General features: G+C 42.3%; 1 protein-coding gene across 1 annotated transcript in view; it reads left to right on the top strand.

The window, feature by feature from the left end:
* The window catches only part of LOC127921833 (sarcolemmal membrane-associated protein-like), a 43,559-nt gene extending 30,731 nt beyond the window's left edge, over positions 1 to 12,828 (top strand). Inside the window, exons 7-9 of the mRNA XM_052505425.1 lie at positions 3,166 to 3,366; positions 5,767 to 6,078; positions 12,662 to 12,828. Coding sequence (XP_052361385.1) covers positions 3,166 to 3,366; positions 5,767 to 6,078; positions 12,662 to 12,828 — 680 coding nt within the window. The remainder of the gene's footprint in view (positions 1 to 3,165; positions 3,367 to 5,766; positions 6,079 to 12,661) is intronic.
* Positions 12,829 to 15,004: the final 2,176 nt, after the last annotated feature.

Genomic DNA, 15,004 nt, shown 5'->3' with positions numbered 1-15,004 from the left:
GCTGTTACCTTGTTCTGGAATAGATCTTATACCTTCAGCATCAACAGGTGTCACCGTGTTCTGGAATAGATCTTATACCTTCAGCATCAACAGCTGTCACCTTGTTCTGGAATAGATCTTATACCTTCAGCATCAACAGCTGTCACCTTGTTCTGGAATAGATCTCATACCTTCAGCATCAACAGCTGTTACCTTGTTCTGGAATAGATCTTATACCTTCAGCATCAACAGCTGTCACCTTGTTCTGGAATAGATCTTATTTCTTCAGCATCAACAGCTGTCACCTTGTTCTGGAATAGATCTTATTTCTTCAGTATCAACAGCTGTCACCTTGTTCTGGAATAGATCTCATACCTTTAGCATCAACAGCTGTCACCTTGTTCTGGAATAGATCTCATACCTTCAGCATCAACAGCTGTCACCTTGTTCTGGAATAGATCTTATTTCTTCAGTATCAACAGCTGTCACCTTGTTCTGGAATAGATCTCATACCTTCAGCATCAACAGCTGTCACCTTGTTCTGGAATAGATCTTATTTCTTCAGCATCAACAGCTGTCACCTTGTTCTGGAATAGATCTTATACCTTCAGCATCAACAGCTGTCACTTTGTTCTGGAATAGATCTCATACCTTCAGCATCAACAGCTGTCACTTTGTTCTGGAATAGATCTCATACCTTCAGCATCAACAGCTGTCACCTTGTTCTGGAATAGATCTCATACCTTCAGCATCAACAGCTGTCACCTTGTTCTGGAATAGATCTCATACCTTCAGTATCAACAGCTGTCACCTTGTTCTGGAATAGATCTCATACCTTCAGCATCAACAGCTGTCACCTTGTTCTGGAATAGGTCTCATACCTTCAGCATCAACAGCTGTCCAGCAGAGTGGCTGCTGGAGGGATTAGGGTTGGGGTGGTGGACCTGACAGAGTGGCTGCTGGAGGGATTAGGGTTGGGGTGGTGGACCCTGACAGAGTGGCTGCTGGAGGGATTAGGGTTGGGGTGGTGGACCCTGACAGAGTGGCTGCTGGAGGGATTAGGGTTGGGGTGGTGGACCCTGACAGAGTGGCTGCTGGAGGGGGTAGGGTTGGGGTGGTGGACCCTGACAGAGTGTCTGCTGGAGGGATTAGGGTTGGGGTGGTGGACCCTGACAGAGTGGCTGCTGGAGGGATTAGGGTTGGGGTGGTGGACCCTGACAGAGGGGCTGCTGGAGGGATTAGGGTTGGGGTGGTGGACCCTGACAGAGTGGCTGCTGGGGGGATTAGGGTTGGGGTGGTGGACCCTGACAGAGTGGCTGCTGGAGGGATTAGGGTTGGGGTGGTGGACCCTGACAGAGTGGCTGCTGGAGGGATTAGGGTTGGGGTGGTGGACCCTGACAGAGTGGCTGCTGGAGGGATTAGGGTTGGGGTGGTGGACCCTGACAGAGTGGCTGCTGGAGGGATTAGGGTTGGGGTGGTGGACCCTGACAGAGTGGCTGCTGGAGGGATTAGGGTTGGGGTGGTGGACCCTGACAGAGTGGCTGCTGGAGGGATTAGGGTTGGGGTGGTGGACCCTGACAGAGTGGCTGCTGGAGGGATTAGGGTTGGGGTGGTGGACTCTGACAGATGGGCTGCTGGAGGGATTAGGGTTGGTGGACCCTGACAGAGTGGCTGCTGGAGGGATTAGGGTTGGTGGACCCTGACAGAGTGGCTGCTGGAGGGATTAGGGTTGGGGTGGTGGACCTGACAGAGTGGCTGCTGGAGGGATTAGGGTTGGGGTGGTGGACCCTGACAGAGTGGCTGCTGGAGGGATTAGGGTTGGGGTGGTGGACCCTGACAGAGTGGCTGCTGGAGGGATTAGGGTTGGGGTGGTGGACCCTGACAGAGTGGCTGCTGGAGGGATTAGGGTTGGGGTGGTGGACCCTGACAGAGTGGCTGCGGGAGGGATTAGGGTTGGGGTGGTGGACCCTGACAGAGTGGCTGCGGGAGGGATTAGGGTTGGGGTGGTGGACCCTGACAGAGTGGCTGCTGGAGGGATTAGGGTTGGGGTGGTGGACCCTGACAGAGTGGCTGCTGGAGGGATTAGGGTTGGGGTGGTGGACCCTGACAGAGGGGCTGCTGGAGGGGGTAGGGGTTGGGGTGGTGGACCATGACAGAGTGGCTGCTGGAGGGGTAGGGTTGGGGTGGTGGACCCTGACAGAGTGGCTGCTGGAGGGATTAGGGTTGGGGTGGTAGACCATGACAGAGTGGCTGCTGGAGGGGGTAGGGTTGGGGTGGTGGACCCTGACAGAGGGGCTGCTGGAGGGGGTAGGGTTGGGGTGGTGGACCCTGACAGAGGGGCTGCTGGAGGGATTAGGGTTGGGGTGGTGGACCCTGACAGAGGGGCTGCTGGGGGATTAGGGTTGGGGTGGTGGACCCTGACAGAGGGGCTGCTGGAGGCATTAGGGTTGAGGTGGTGGACCCTGACAGAGGGGCTGCTGGAGGGATTAGGGTTGGGGTGGTGGACCCTGACAGAGTGGCTGCTGGAGGCAGCCAGCCACGTGTGGTGGTTATACAGATACGGTACAGATGATCAAGGCGATATAACGTATGCTGGGGTATTTGGAAATACCGACGCCTCGCAGAGATGTTTGCTACGCCAGAGTGCATGCTGGGGTATTTGGAAATACCGACGCCTCGCAGAGATGTTTGCTACGCCAGAGTGCATTCAACTATTAAGTGAAGTATAACTAAGAAGTGTGAAATTATCCAGCTCAGGGCTCCAGCTATGCATGTGGTTTGCTAACTTGCTCGCTGTCAAGATCAAGCTTCTCGGTAACAGCTGAGACATTCAACCCCCTCCTGGATCCAGATCCAGGTTTTATTTTAAATAGCTCTACTTCTGTGCACATTGGGGAATACCATATACCCCTGTATGGTGCATAAATGGTATGAACATCTGCATGCTGCCCAACCCTATCCATAACTTCCTGATCAATTATGAAAACATAAATACACAACTGACTTTTGATAAGTTTTCTGTGGCCTGCGTGGCCTTTCAAATCTAAGCACCAGCCTCTGCATCACATGTACTTTGTACAGCTGCCAGCATGGGTTCAGATCCCACCCACCGCTCGAGCACCCTCATCTCCTTCCTTTCCTTTATGCCTATATCTAACTATATCCCACCTGTCTGTCCTGGTCTAGATGAGCTGCGGATGGCCAACCTGGAGCCTGGGGACAGAGAGCAGGTGATTCACCACCTCCACAGAGAGCTGCTGGAGGCCCAGGACTTGGCCAACACAGGCAAGCAGAAGTGTCTGCAGCTCCAGGCCTTACTGGAGGAGGAGAGGAGGAGTAACAGGCAGCAGACTGAGGAGTCAGCCAAGCAGATCCAGTACCTACAGAGTGAGTATAGTACCGATCAGTACCTACAGACTGAGGAGTCAGCCATGCAGATCCAGTACCTGCAGAGGGAGGATGGTACCGATCGGTACCTGCAGAGGGAGTTAACTAGAGCACGCGTCACGAGCCTGAGACACTCTGCCAGACCACTGACTCTCATGAGCCCCTCTTTTATAAAAGCCCGCTTGGAGCTTGAGTGGCCCAACCAGAGCCCAGACCTGAACCCGACCGAACATCTCTAGAGAGACCTGAAAATGCTGTGACGCTCCCCATCCAACCTGACAGAGCTTGAGAGGATCTGCAGAGAAGAATGGGAGAAACTCTCCAAATACAGGTGTGCCACGCTTGTAGTGTCATACCCACGAAGAATCTCACGGCTGTAATCACTGCCAAAGGTGCTTCAACAAAGTACTGAGTAAAGGGTCTGAATACTTATGTAAATTGTTTTAGTTGAGTATTTTTATAAAACAATGATACATTTCTGCCATGCTAGAGTCAACTGTAAGTGCTGTTATTGTGAAGCCTAGGAGCAACAACGGCTCAGCCGTGAAGTGGTAGGCCACACAAACTCACCGAACAGGACCGCCGAGTTCTGAAGCGCGTATCTCATAATAATTGTTTGTCTTCGGGTTGGAGCACTCACTACCGAGTTCCAAACTGCTGGTTGCTGCAAAGAATTGTTCGTTGGGAGCTTCATGAAATGAGTTTCCTTGGCCGAGTAGCCGCACACAAGCCTAAGATCACCATGCCAAACTTCGTCTTGAGTGGTGTAAAGCTCACCTGCCATTGGACTCTGGAGCTGTGGAAACGCGTTCTGCCCGACTGCATAATGCCAACTGTAAAGTTTGGTGGAGGTGGAATAATGGTCTGGAGCTGTTTTTCATGGTTCGGGCGAGGCCCCTTAGTTCCAGTGAAGGGAAATTTACCGATTCAGCATGAAATTATATTCTAGAAGATTCCATGCTTCCAACTTTGTGGCAACAGTTTGGGGAAGACCCTTTCCTGTTTCAGCATGACAATGCCCCCTGTGCACAAAGTGAGGTTGTCTAGTGGAAAGCTGAAGAGTGGAGGCTGTTATAGCAGTAAAGGCGGGACCAACTGTATGTTAATGCTCAAGATTTTGTGATGAGATGTTCGAAGAGCAGGTGTCAACATACGTTTAGCCATCTAGTGTACACTGAGTGTACAAAACATGAAGGACATCTTCCTATTAATGACTTGCACTCAGAACAACCTGAATTAGTCGGCATGGACTCTACAAGGTGTCAAGCGTTCCACAGGGATGCTGGAAGAGCCTCCATTCGTCAGGGCATGGACTCTACAAGGTGTCAAGCGTTCCACAGGGATGCTGGAAGAGCCTCCATTCGTCAGGGCATGGACTCTACAAGGTGTCAAGCGTTCCACAGGGATGCTGGAAGAGCCTCCATTCGTCAGGGCATGGACTCTACAAGGTGTCAAGCGTTCCACAGGGATGCTGGAAGAGCCTCAATTCGTCAGGGCATGGACTCTACAAGGTGTCAAGCGTTCCACAGGGATGCTGGAAGAGCCTCCATTCGTCAGGGCATGGACTCGACAAGGTGTTGAAAGCGTTCCACAGGGATGCTGGAAGAGCCTCAATTGTCCAGGGCATGGACTCTACAAGGTGTCAAGCGTTCCACAGGGATGCTGGAAGAGCCTCAATTCGTCAGGGCATGGACTCGACAAGGTGTTGAAAGCGTTCCAACATGAGATGCTGGAAGAGCCTCAATTCGTCAGGGCATGGACTCGACAAGGTGTTGAAAGCGTTCCACAGGGATGCTGGAAGAGCTTCAATTCGTCAGGGCATGGACTCGACAAGGTGTTGAAAGCGTTCCACAGGGATGCTGGAAGAGCCTCAATTCGTCAGGGCATGGACTCGACAAGGTGTTGAAAGCGTTCCAACATGAGATGCTGTCCCATGTTGACTCCAAGGCTTCCCACAGTTGTCAAGTTGGCTGGATGTCCTTTGGGTGGTGGACCGTACATGATATACACTAGAAACTGTTAAGCGTTATATACCCAGTAGCTCTGAATCAAACCGGTTCGCCTGGGCACCTACTACCATACCCCGTTCAAAGGCACTTACATCTTTTGTCTTGCCCATTCACCCTACGAGTGGCACACACACAATCCATGTCTCAATTATCCAAAGGCTTAAAAATCCCTCTTAACCCCGTCTCCTCCTTCATCTACACTGATTGAAGTGGATTTAACAAGTGACATCAATAAGGGATCATAGCTTTCACCTGGTCAGTCTTTCATGGAAAGAGTTATTCCATATTATGTGTGTATATGAAAGTATATACGATCTGTTTCCAGGTCAGTTGGGCGAGAGATGTTCTATATTATATAGTGTATATGAAAGTATATACCATCTGTTTCCAGGTCAGTTGGGGAAGCTAGCGGTAGACATGGAGGAGCTGAAGGAGCAGAGAGAGAGCAGCATCAGCAGCACACAGGAGGAGCTGTACTCTGCTCAGGAGGAGGTGCTAGTTCTCCACCACGCCATGGAGGCCGCCACGGCCGAGAGGGAGCGAGACATCGCCGCCCTGCAGAGGGATCTGGGAGGTGTCACGGCCGAGTTGGAGAAGTGGCGTCAGGCTGCGTCGAAATACGAACAGGAGATCAACTCCCTGCAGGCCACCTTCCAACAGCAGAGCCTGCACCAGCACCAGCAGAGAACTAACGATCTACAAGGTACATACTATACTAACCCTTCCAACAGCAGAGAACTAACGATCTACAAGGTACGATACTATACTAACCCTTCCAACAGCAGAGAACTAACGATCTACAAGGTACTAACCCTAATCACTGACCCCTAACCCTTCCAACAGCAGAGCCTGCACCAGCAGAGAACTAACGATCTACAAGGTACGATACTATACTAAACCTAATCACTGACCCCTAACCCTTCCAACAGCAGAGCCTGCACCAGCAGAGAACTCCTGAACTACAAGGTACATTGCCATACTATGTTAATCTAACTTGGAAATGAACTTCTTTTCATTGGGAGATTTCCATCCACAACTACAACATTTTCCATCAAGATTGAACTGTCAAAGGGGAGGAGTTGCAATCTACTGCAGAGATTACCTGCAAAGTTCTGTCATACTTTCCAAACAGTTTGAGCTTCTAATTTTAAAAATGAATCTCCAGAAATAAGTCTCACTGTTGCTGCCTGTTATAGACCCCTCAGCTCCCAGCTGATACCATATGTGAATTGATTGCCCCCATCTATCTTCAGAGTTCATACTGTTAGGTGACCTAAACTGGGATATGTTTAGCACCCCGGCCATCCTACAATCTAAGCTAGACGCCCTCAATCTCACACAATCATCAAGGAACCCACCAGGTACAACCCTAAATCCGTAAATATGGGCACCCTCATAGATATTATCCTGACCAACTGGCCCTCCAAATACACCTCCGCTGTCTTCAATCAGGATCTCAGTGATCACTGCCTCATTGCCTGTATCCGTTATGGGTCCGCAGTCCAACGACCACCCCTCATCACTGTCAAACGCTCCCTAAAATACTTCTGCGAGCAGGCCTTTCTAATCGACCTGGCCCGGGTATCCTGGAAGGATATTGACCTCATCCCGTCAGTTGCGAATGCCTGGTTGTTCTTACAAAGTGTTTTCCTCACTATCTTAAATAAGCATGCCCCTTTCAAAAAATGTAGAACTAAGAACAGATATAGCCCTTGGTTCACTCCAGACCTGACTGCCCTCGACCAGCACAAAAACATCCTGTGGCGGACTGCAATAGCATCGAATAGTCCCCGCGATATGCAACTGTTCAGGGAAGTCAGGAACCAATATACACAGTCAGTCAGGAAATCAAAGGCTAGCTTTTCCACTTCCTGGTTGGATTTTTCTCAGGTTTTTGCCTGCCATATGAGTTCTGTTATACTCACAGACATCATTCAAACAGTTTTAGAAACTTCAGAGTGTTTTCTATCCAATACTAATAATACTATGATTATATTAGCTTCTGGAACAGAGTAGGAGGCAGATCACTCTGGGCACGCTATTCATCCAAAAGTGAAAATGCTGCCCCCTATCCCAAAAAGGTTAACAAACCTCCAGACGAGCTTCAATGCCATACAACTCTCCTTCTGTGGCCTTCAACTGCTCTTAAATGCTAGTAAAACTAAATGCATGCTTTTTAACCGATCGCTGCCCGCATCCGCCCGCCCACCTAGCATCACTACTCTAGACGGTTCTGACTTAGAATATGGGGACAACTACAAATACCTAGGTGTCTGGCTAGACTGTAAACTCTCCTTCCAGAGCAATATTAAGCATCCTCAATCCAATATTAAATCTAGAATCAGCTTCCTATTTCGCAACAACGCCTCCTTCACTCACGCTGTCAAACATACCCTCGTAAAACTGACTATCCTACCGATCCTCGACTTCGGCGATATCATCTATAAAATAGCCTCCAACACTCTACTCAACAAATTGGATGCAGTCTATCACAGTGCCATCTGTTTTGTCACCAAAGCCCCATATACTACCCACCATTGTGACCTGTACGCTCTTGTTGGTTGGCCCTCGCTTCAAACTCGTCGCCAAACCCTCTGGCTACAGGTCATCTACAAGTCTTTTCTAGGTAAAGCCCCGCTTTGTCTCAGCTCACTGGTCACTATAGCAACACCCATCCGTAACAAGCGCTCCAGCAGGTATATTTCACTTGTCACCTCCAAAGCCAATTCCTCCTTTGCCCACCTTTCCTTCCAGTTCTCTGCTGCCAATGACTGGAACGAATTGCAAAAATCACAACTCCCTCACTAACTTTAAGCATCAGCTATCTGAGCAGCTCACAGATCGCTGCAGCTGTACACAGCCCATCTGTAAAAAGCCCACCTTCCATACTACGGCCTATTTATTGCCGTACCTCCTTACACACACTGTAAAAAAAAATGTTTCTATTGTTGTTGACTTTACGTTTGTTTATCCCATGTGTAACTCTGTGTTGTTGTTTTTGTTGCACTGCTATGCTTTGTCTTGGCCAGGTCGCAGTTGTAAATGAGAACTTGTTCTCAACTAGCCTACCTGGTTCAATAAAGGGTTAGGGTTATATATATAAATACCTGATTAAATAAAGGGTTATATATATAAATACCTGATTAAATAAAGGGTTATATATATATAAATACCTGGTTAAATAAAGGGTTAGGGTTATATATATAAATACCTGGTTCAATAAAGGGTTATATATATAAATACCTGATTAAATAAAGGGTTATATATATATAAATACCTGGTTAAATAAAGGGTTAGGGTTATATATATAAATACCTGGTTCAATAAAGGGTTATATATATAAATACCTGATTAAATAAAGGGTTATATATATATAAATACCTGGTTAAATAAAGGGTTAGGGTTATATATATAAATACCTGGTTCAATAAAGGGTTAGGGTTATATATATATAAATACCTGGTTCAATAAAGGGTTAGGGTTATATATATATAAATACCTGGTTCAATAAAGGGTTAGGGTTATATATATATAAATACCTGGTTAAATAAAGGGTTATATATATAAATACCTGATTAAATAAAGGGTTATATATATAAATACCTGGTTAAATAAAGGGTTAGGGTTATATATATAAATACCTGGTTCAATAAAGGGTTATATATATAAATACCTGATTAAATAAAGGGTTATATATATATAAATACCTGGTTAAATAAAGGGTTAGGGTTATATATATAAATACCTGGTTCAATAAAGGGTTATATATATAAATACCTGATTAAATAAAGGGTTATATATATATAAATACCTGGTTAAATAAAGGGTTAGGGTTATATATATAAATACCTGGTTAAATAAAGGGTTATATATATAAATACCTGATTAAATAAAGGGTTATATATATATAAATACCTGGTTAAATAAAGGGTTAGGGTTATATATATATAAATACCTGGTTAAATAAAGGGTTATATATATATAAATACCTGGTTAAATTAAGGGTTAGGGTTATATATATATAAATACCTGGTTCAATAAAGGGTTATATATATAAATACCTGATTAAATAAAGGGTTATATATATATAAATACCTGGTTAAATAAAGGGTTAGGGTTATATATATATAAATACCTGGTTAAATAAAGGGTTATATATATATAAATACCTGGTTAAATTAAGGGTTAGGGTTATATATATATAAATACCTGGTTCAATAAAGGGTTAGGGTTATATATATATAAATACCTGGTTAAATAAAGGGTTATATATATAAATATCTGGTTAAATAAAGGGTTATATATATAAATACCTGGTTAAATAAAGGGTTAGGGTTATATATATAAATACCTGGTTCAATAAAGGGTTATATATATATAAATACCTGGTTAAATAAAGGGTTATATAGATAAATACCTGGTTAAATAAAGGGTTATATAGATAAATACCTGGTTAAATAAAGGGTTATATATATAAATACCTGGTTAAATAAAGGGTTAGGGTTATATATATAAATACCTGGTTAAATAAAGGGTTATATATATAAATAACTGGTTAAATAAAGGGTTAGGGTTCTATATATATATACCTGGTTAAATAAAGGGTTATATATATATAAATACCTGGTTAAATAAAGGGTTATATATATAAATATCTGGTTAAATAAAGGGTTATATATATATAAATACCTGGTTAAATTAAGGGTTAGGGTTATATATATATAAATACCTGGTTCAATAAAGGGTTAGGGTTATATATATATAAATACCTGGTTAAATAAAGGGTTATATATATAAATATCTGGTTAAATAAAGGGTTATATATATAAATACCTGGTTAAATAAAGGGTTATATATATATAAATACCTGGTTAAATAAAGGGTTAGGGTTATATATATAAATACCTGGTTAAATAAAGGGTTATATATATAAATACCTGGTTAAATAAAGGGTTAGGGTTCTATATATATATACCTGGTTAAATAAAGGGTTAGGGTTATATATATATAAATACCTGGTTAAATAAAGGGTTATATATATATAAATACCTGGTTAAATAAAGGGTTAGGGTTATATATATAAATACCTGGTTAAATAAAGGGTTATATATATAAATACCTGGTTAAATAAAGGGTTAGGGTTCTATATATATATACCTGGTTAAATAAAGGGTTATATATATAAATATCTGGTTAAATAAAGGGTTATATATATAAATACCTGGTTAAATAAAGGGTTATATAGATAAATACCTGGTTAAATAAAGGGTTATATATATAAATACCTGGTTAAATAAAGGGTTAGGGTTATATATATAAATACCTGGTTAAATAAAGGGTTAGGGTTATATATATAAATACCTGGTTAAATAAAGGGTTAGGGTTATATATATAAATACCTGGTTAAATAAAGGGTTAGGGTTATATATATAAATACCTGGTTAAATAAAGGGTTATATATATAAATACCTGGTTAAATAAAGGGTTATATATATATAAATACCTGGTTAAATAAAGGGTTAGGGTTATATATATAAATACCTGGTTAAATAAAGGGTTATATATATAAATACCTGGTTAAATAAAGGGTTATATAGATAAATACCTGGTTAAATAAAGGGTTATATATATATACATACCTGGTTAAATAAAATAAAGGGTTATATATATAAATACCTGGTTAAATAAAGGGTTAGGGTTATATATATATAAATACCTGGTTAAATAAAGGGTTATATATATAAATACCTGGTTAAATAAAGGGTTATATATATAAATACCTGGTTAAATAAAGGGTTATATATATAAATACCTGGTTAAATAAAGGGTTAGGGTTATATATATAAATACCTGGTTAAATAAAGGGTTATATATATAAATACCTGGTTAAATAAAGGGTTATATAGATAAATACCTGGTTAAATAAAGGGTTATATATATATATACATACCTGGTTAAATAAAATAAAGGGTTATATATATAAATACCTGGTTAAATAAAGGGTTAGGGTTATATATATATAAATACCTGGTTAAATAAAGGGTTATATATATATAAATACCTGGTTAAATAAAGGGTTATATATATAAATACCTGGTTAAATAAAGGGTTATATATATATAAATACCTGGTTAAATAAAGGGTTATATATATAAATACCTGGTTAAATAAAGGTGAAATAAAACATGTAAAAAGAAAAAAAGAACACGTTCTTATTTCCAATGACGGCCTCCTACGGGGACGGGGCCCTGGGATAAATAAATATAAATATAGGACAAAGACACAACAAGAGAGACCTAAGACAACAGCATGGCAGCAACACATGACAATACCGCATGGTAGCACCACAACATGGTAGCAACACAACATGGCAGCAACACATGACAATACAGCATGGTAGCACCACAACATGGTAGCAGCACAACATGGTAGCAACACATGACAATACAGCATGGTAGCACCACAACATGGTAGCAACACAACATGGTAGCAACACATGACAATACAGCATGGTAGCACCACAACATGGTAGCAGCACAACATGGTAGCAACACATGACAATACAGCATGGTAGCACCACAACATGGTAGCACCACAACATGGTAGCAACACAACATGGTAGCATCACAATATGGTAGCAACACATGACAATACAGCATGGTAGCACCACAACATGGTAGCAACACAACATGGTAGCATCACAATATGGTAGCAGCACAGCATGGTAGCAACACAACATGGTAGCAGAACAACATGGTAGCAACACAACATGGTAGCAGCACAACATGGTAGCAACACAACATGGTAGCGGCACAACATGGTAGCCGCACAACATGGTAGCCACACATGACAATACAGCATGGTAGCAACACAATATGGTAGCAGCACAACATGGTAGCAACACAACATGGTAGCACCATAACATGGTAGCAGCACCACATGGTAGCAACACATGACAATACAGCATGGTAGCACCACAACATGGTAGCCGCACAATATGGTAGCAACACTTGACAATTCAGCATGGTAACAGCACAATATGGTAGCAGCACAACATGGTAGCAAAACATGACAATACAGCATGGTAGCAGCACAATGGTACAAACACCTACTACCATTTTGCCTTCATCCCGTCTGTTACATGTGAACTAATGGCTCAAGAAGAGTTGATGAATGTTTAAGGCTCAGCACAATGAGTTCAGTGACTGTTCAGTGACTGTTCAGTGACTGTTCAGTGACTGTTCAGTGAGAATCAGCTGTTGTAACCTGTTCACATCTCTCTGTAGGGGAGTTTCAGCGTCTTCAGAAGGACTGTCCCAGTCTGCAGCAGGAGTGTGAGTGTCTCCGTTCTGAGAAGACGACCCTGGTGAACAGACTACACGGACTGGAGACAGACCTGGACAGGTGGGTCTACACACTGCAGATGGGGGGTGTAGCTCTGACTGTCAACTGAACACCATAGCCGTCACACTAGACATGTTAGGTGGTGGGTTGAGGTCACTCCCACCCCAACTAAAGGAAGTGGTCAGTTCTGCAAAGTGTTGCCTTTTCAGTTTTTAATAGATAGATGTACAGGGCTACAGGTGTTATTACAGTGTTTAATAGTCACATGTACAGGGTAGCAGGTGTTATTACAGTGTTTAATAGTCACATGTACAGGGTAGCAGGTGTTATTACAGTGTTTAATAGTCACATGTACAGGGCTACAGGTGTTATTACAGTGTTTAATAGTCACATGTACAGGGTTACAGGTGTTATTACAGTGTTTAATAGTCACATGTACAGGGTTACATGTGTTATTACAGTGTTTAATAGTCACATGTACAGGGTTGCAGGTGTTATTACAGTGTTTAATAGTCACATGTACAGGGTTACAGGTGTTATTACAGTGTAATAGTCACATGTACAGGGTAGCAGGTGTTATTACAGTGTTTAATAGTCACATGTACAGGGTTACAGGTGTTATTACAGTGTTTAATAGTCACATGTACAGGGTTACAGGTGTTATTACAGTGTAATAGTCACATGTACAGGGTAGCAGGTGTTATTACAGTGTTTAATAGTCACATGTATAGGGTTACAGGTGTTATTACAGTGTTTAATAGTCACATGTACAGGGTTGCAGGTGTTATTACAGTGTTTAATAGTCACATGTACAGGGTTACAGGTGTTATTACAGTGTTTAATAGTCACATGTATAGGGTTACAGGTGTTATTACAGTGTTTAATAGTCACATGTACAGGGTTGCAGGTGTTATTACAGGGTACAGTGTTTAATAGTCAAATGTACAGGGTTACAGGTGTTATTACAGTGTTTAATAGTCACATGTATAGGGTTACAGGTGTTATTACAGTGTTTAATAGTCACATGTACAGGGTAGCAGGTGTTATTACAGTGTAATAGTCACATGTACAGGGTTACAGGTGTTATTACAGTGTAATAGTCACATGTACAGGGTTACAGGTGTTATTACAGTGTAATAGTCACATGTACAGGGTTACAGGTGTTATTACAGTGTAATAGTCACATGTACAGGGTTACAGGTGTTATTACAGTGTTTAATAGTCACATGTACAGGGTTACAGGTGTTATTACAGTGTTTAATAGTCACATGTACAGGGTTACAGGTGTTATTACAGGGTACAGTGTTTAATAGTCACATGTACAGGGTTACAGGTGTTATTACAGGGTACAGTGTTTAATAGTCACATGTACAGGGTTACAGGTGTTATTACAGTGTTTAATAGTCACATGTACAGGGTTACAGGTGTTATTACAGTGTTTAATAGTCACATGTACAGGGTTACAGGTGTTATTACAGGGTACAGTGTTTAATAGTCACATGTACAGGGTTACAGGTGTTATTACAGTGTTTAATAGTCACATGTACAGGGTAGCAGGTGTTATTACAGTGTTTAATAGTCACATGTACAGGGTAGCAGGTGTTATTACAGTGTTTAATAGTCACATGTACAGGGTTGGCAGGTGTTATTACAGTGTTTACTAGTCACATGTACAGGGTTACAGGTGTTATTACAGGGTACAGTGTTTAATAGTCACATGTACAGGGTTACAGGTGTTATTACAGTGTTTACTAGTCACATGTACAGGTAGCAGGTGTTATTACAGTGTTTAATAGTCACATGTACAGGGTTACAGGTGTTATTACAGTGTTTAATAGTCACATGTACAGGGTTACAGGTGTTATTACAGGAGTACAGTGTTTAATAGTCACATGTACAGGGTTACAGGTGTTATTACAGGGTACAGTGTTTAATAGTCACATGTACAGGGTAGCAGGTGTTATTACAGTGTTTAATAGTCACATGTACAGGGCTACAGGTGTTATTACAGTGTTTTAATAGTCACATGTACAGGGTTACAGGTGTTATTACAGTGTTTAATAGTCACATGTACAGGGCTACAGGTGTTATTACAGTGTTTAATAGTCACATGTACAGGGTTACAGGTGTTATTACAGTGTTTAATAGTCACATGTGCAGGGTTACAGGTGTTATTACAGTGTTTAATAGTCACATGTACAGGGTTACAGGTGTTATTACAGGGTACAGTGTTTAATAGTCACATGTACAGGGTTACAGGTGTTATTACAGTGTTTTATAGTCAC

This window comes from Oncorhynchus keta, unplaced genomic scaffold (assembly GCF_023373465.1).
Source record: "Oncorhynchus keta strain PuntledgeMale-10-30-2019 unplaced genomic scaffold, Oket_V2 Un_contig_2377_pilon_pilon, whole genome shotgun sequence".
NCBI classification, from domain to species: Eukaryota; Metazoa; Chordata; class Actinopteri; order Salmoniformes; family Salmonidae; genus Oncorhynchus; species Oncorhynchus keta.
The sequence above is the reverse complement of the archived record's forward strand: the minus strand, read 5'-3'. Positions and strand labels throughout refer to the sequence as shown.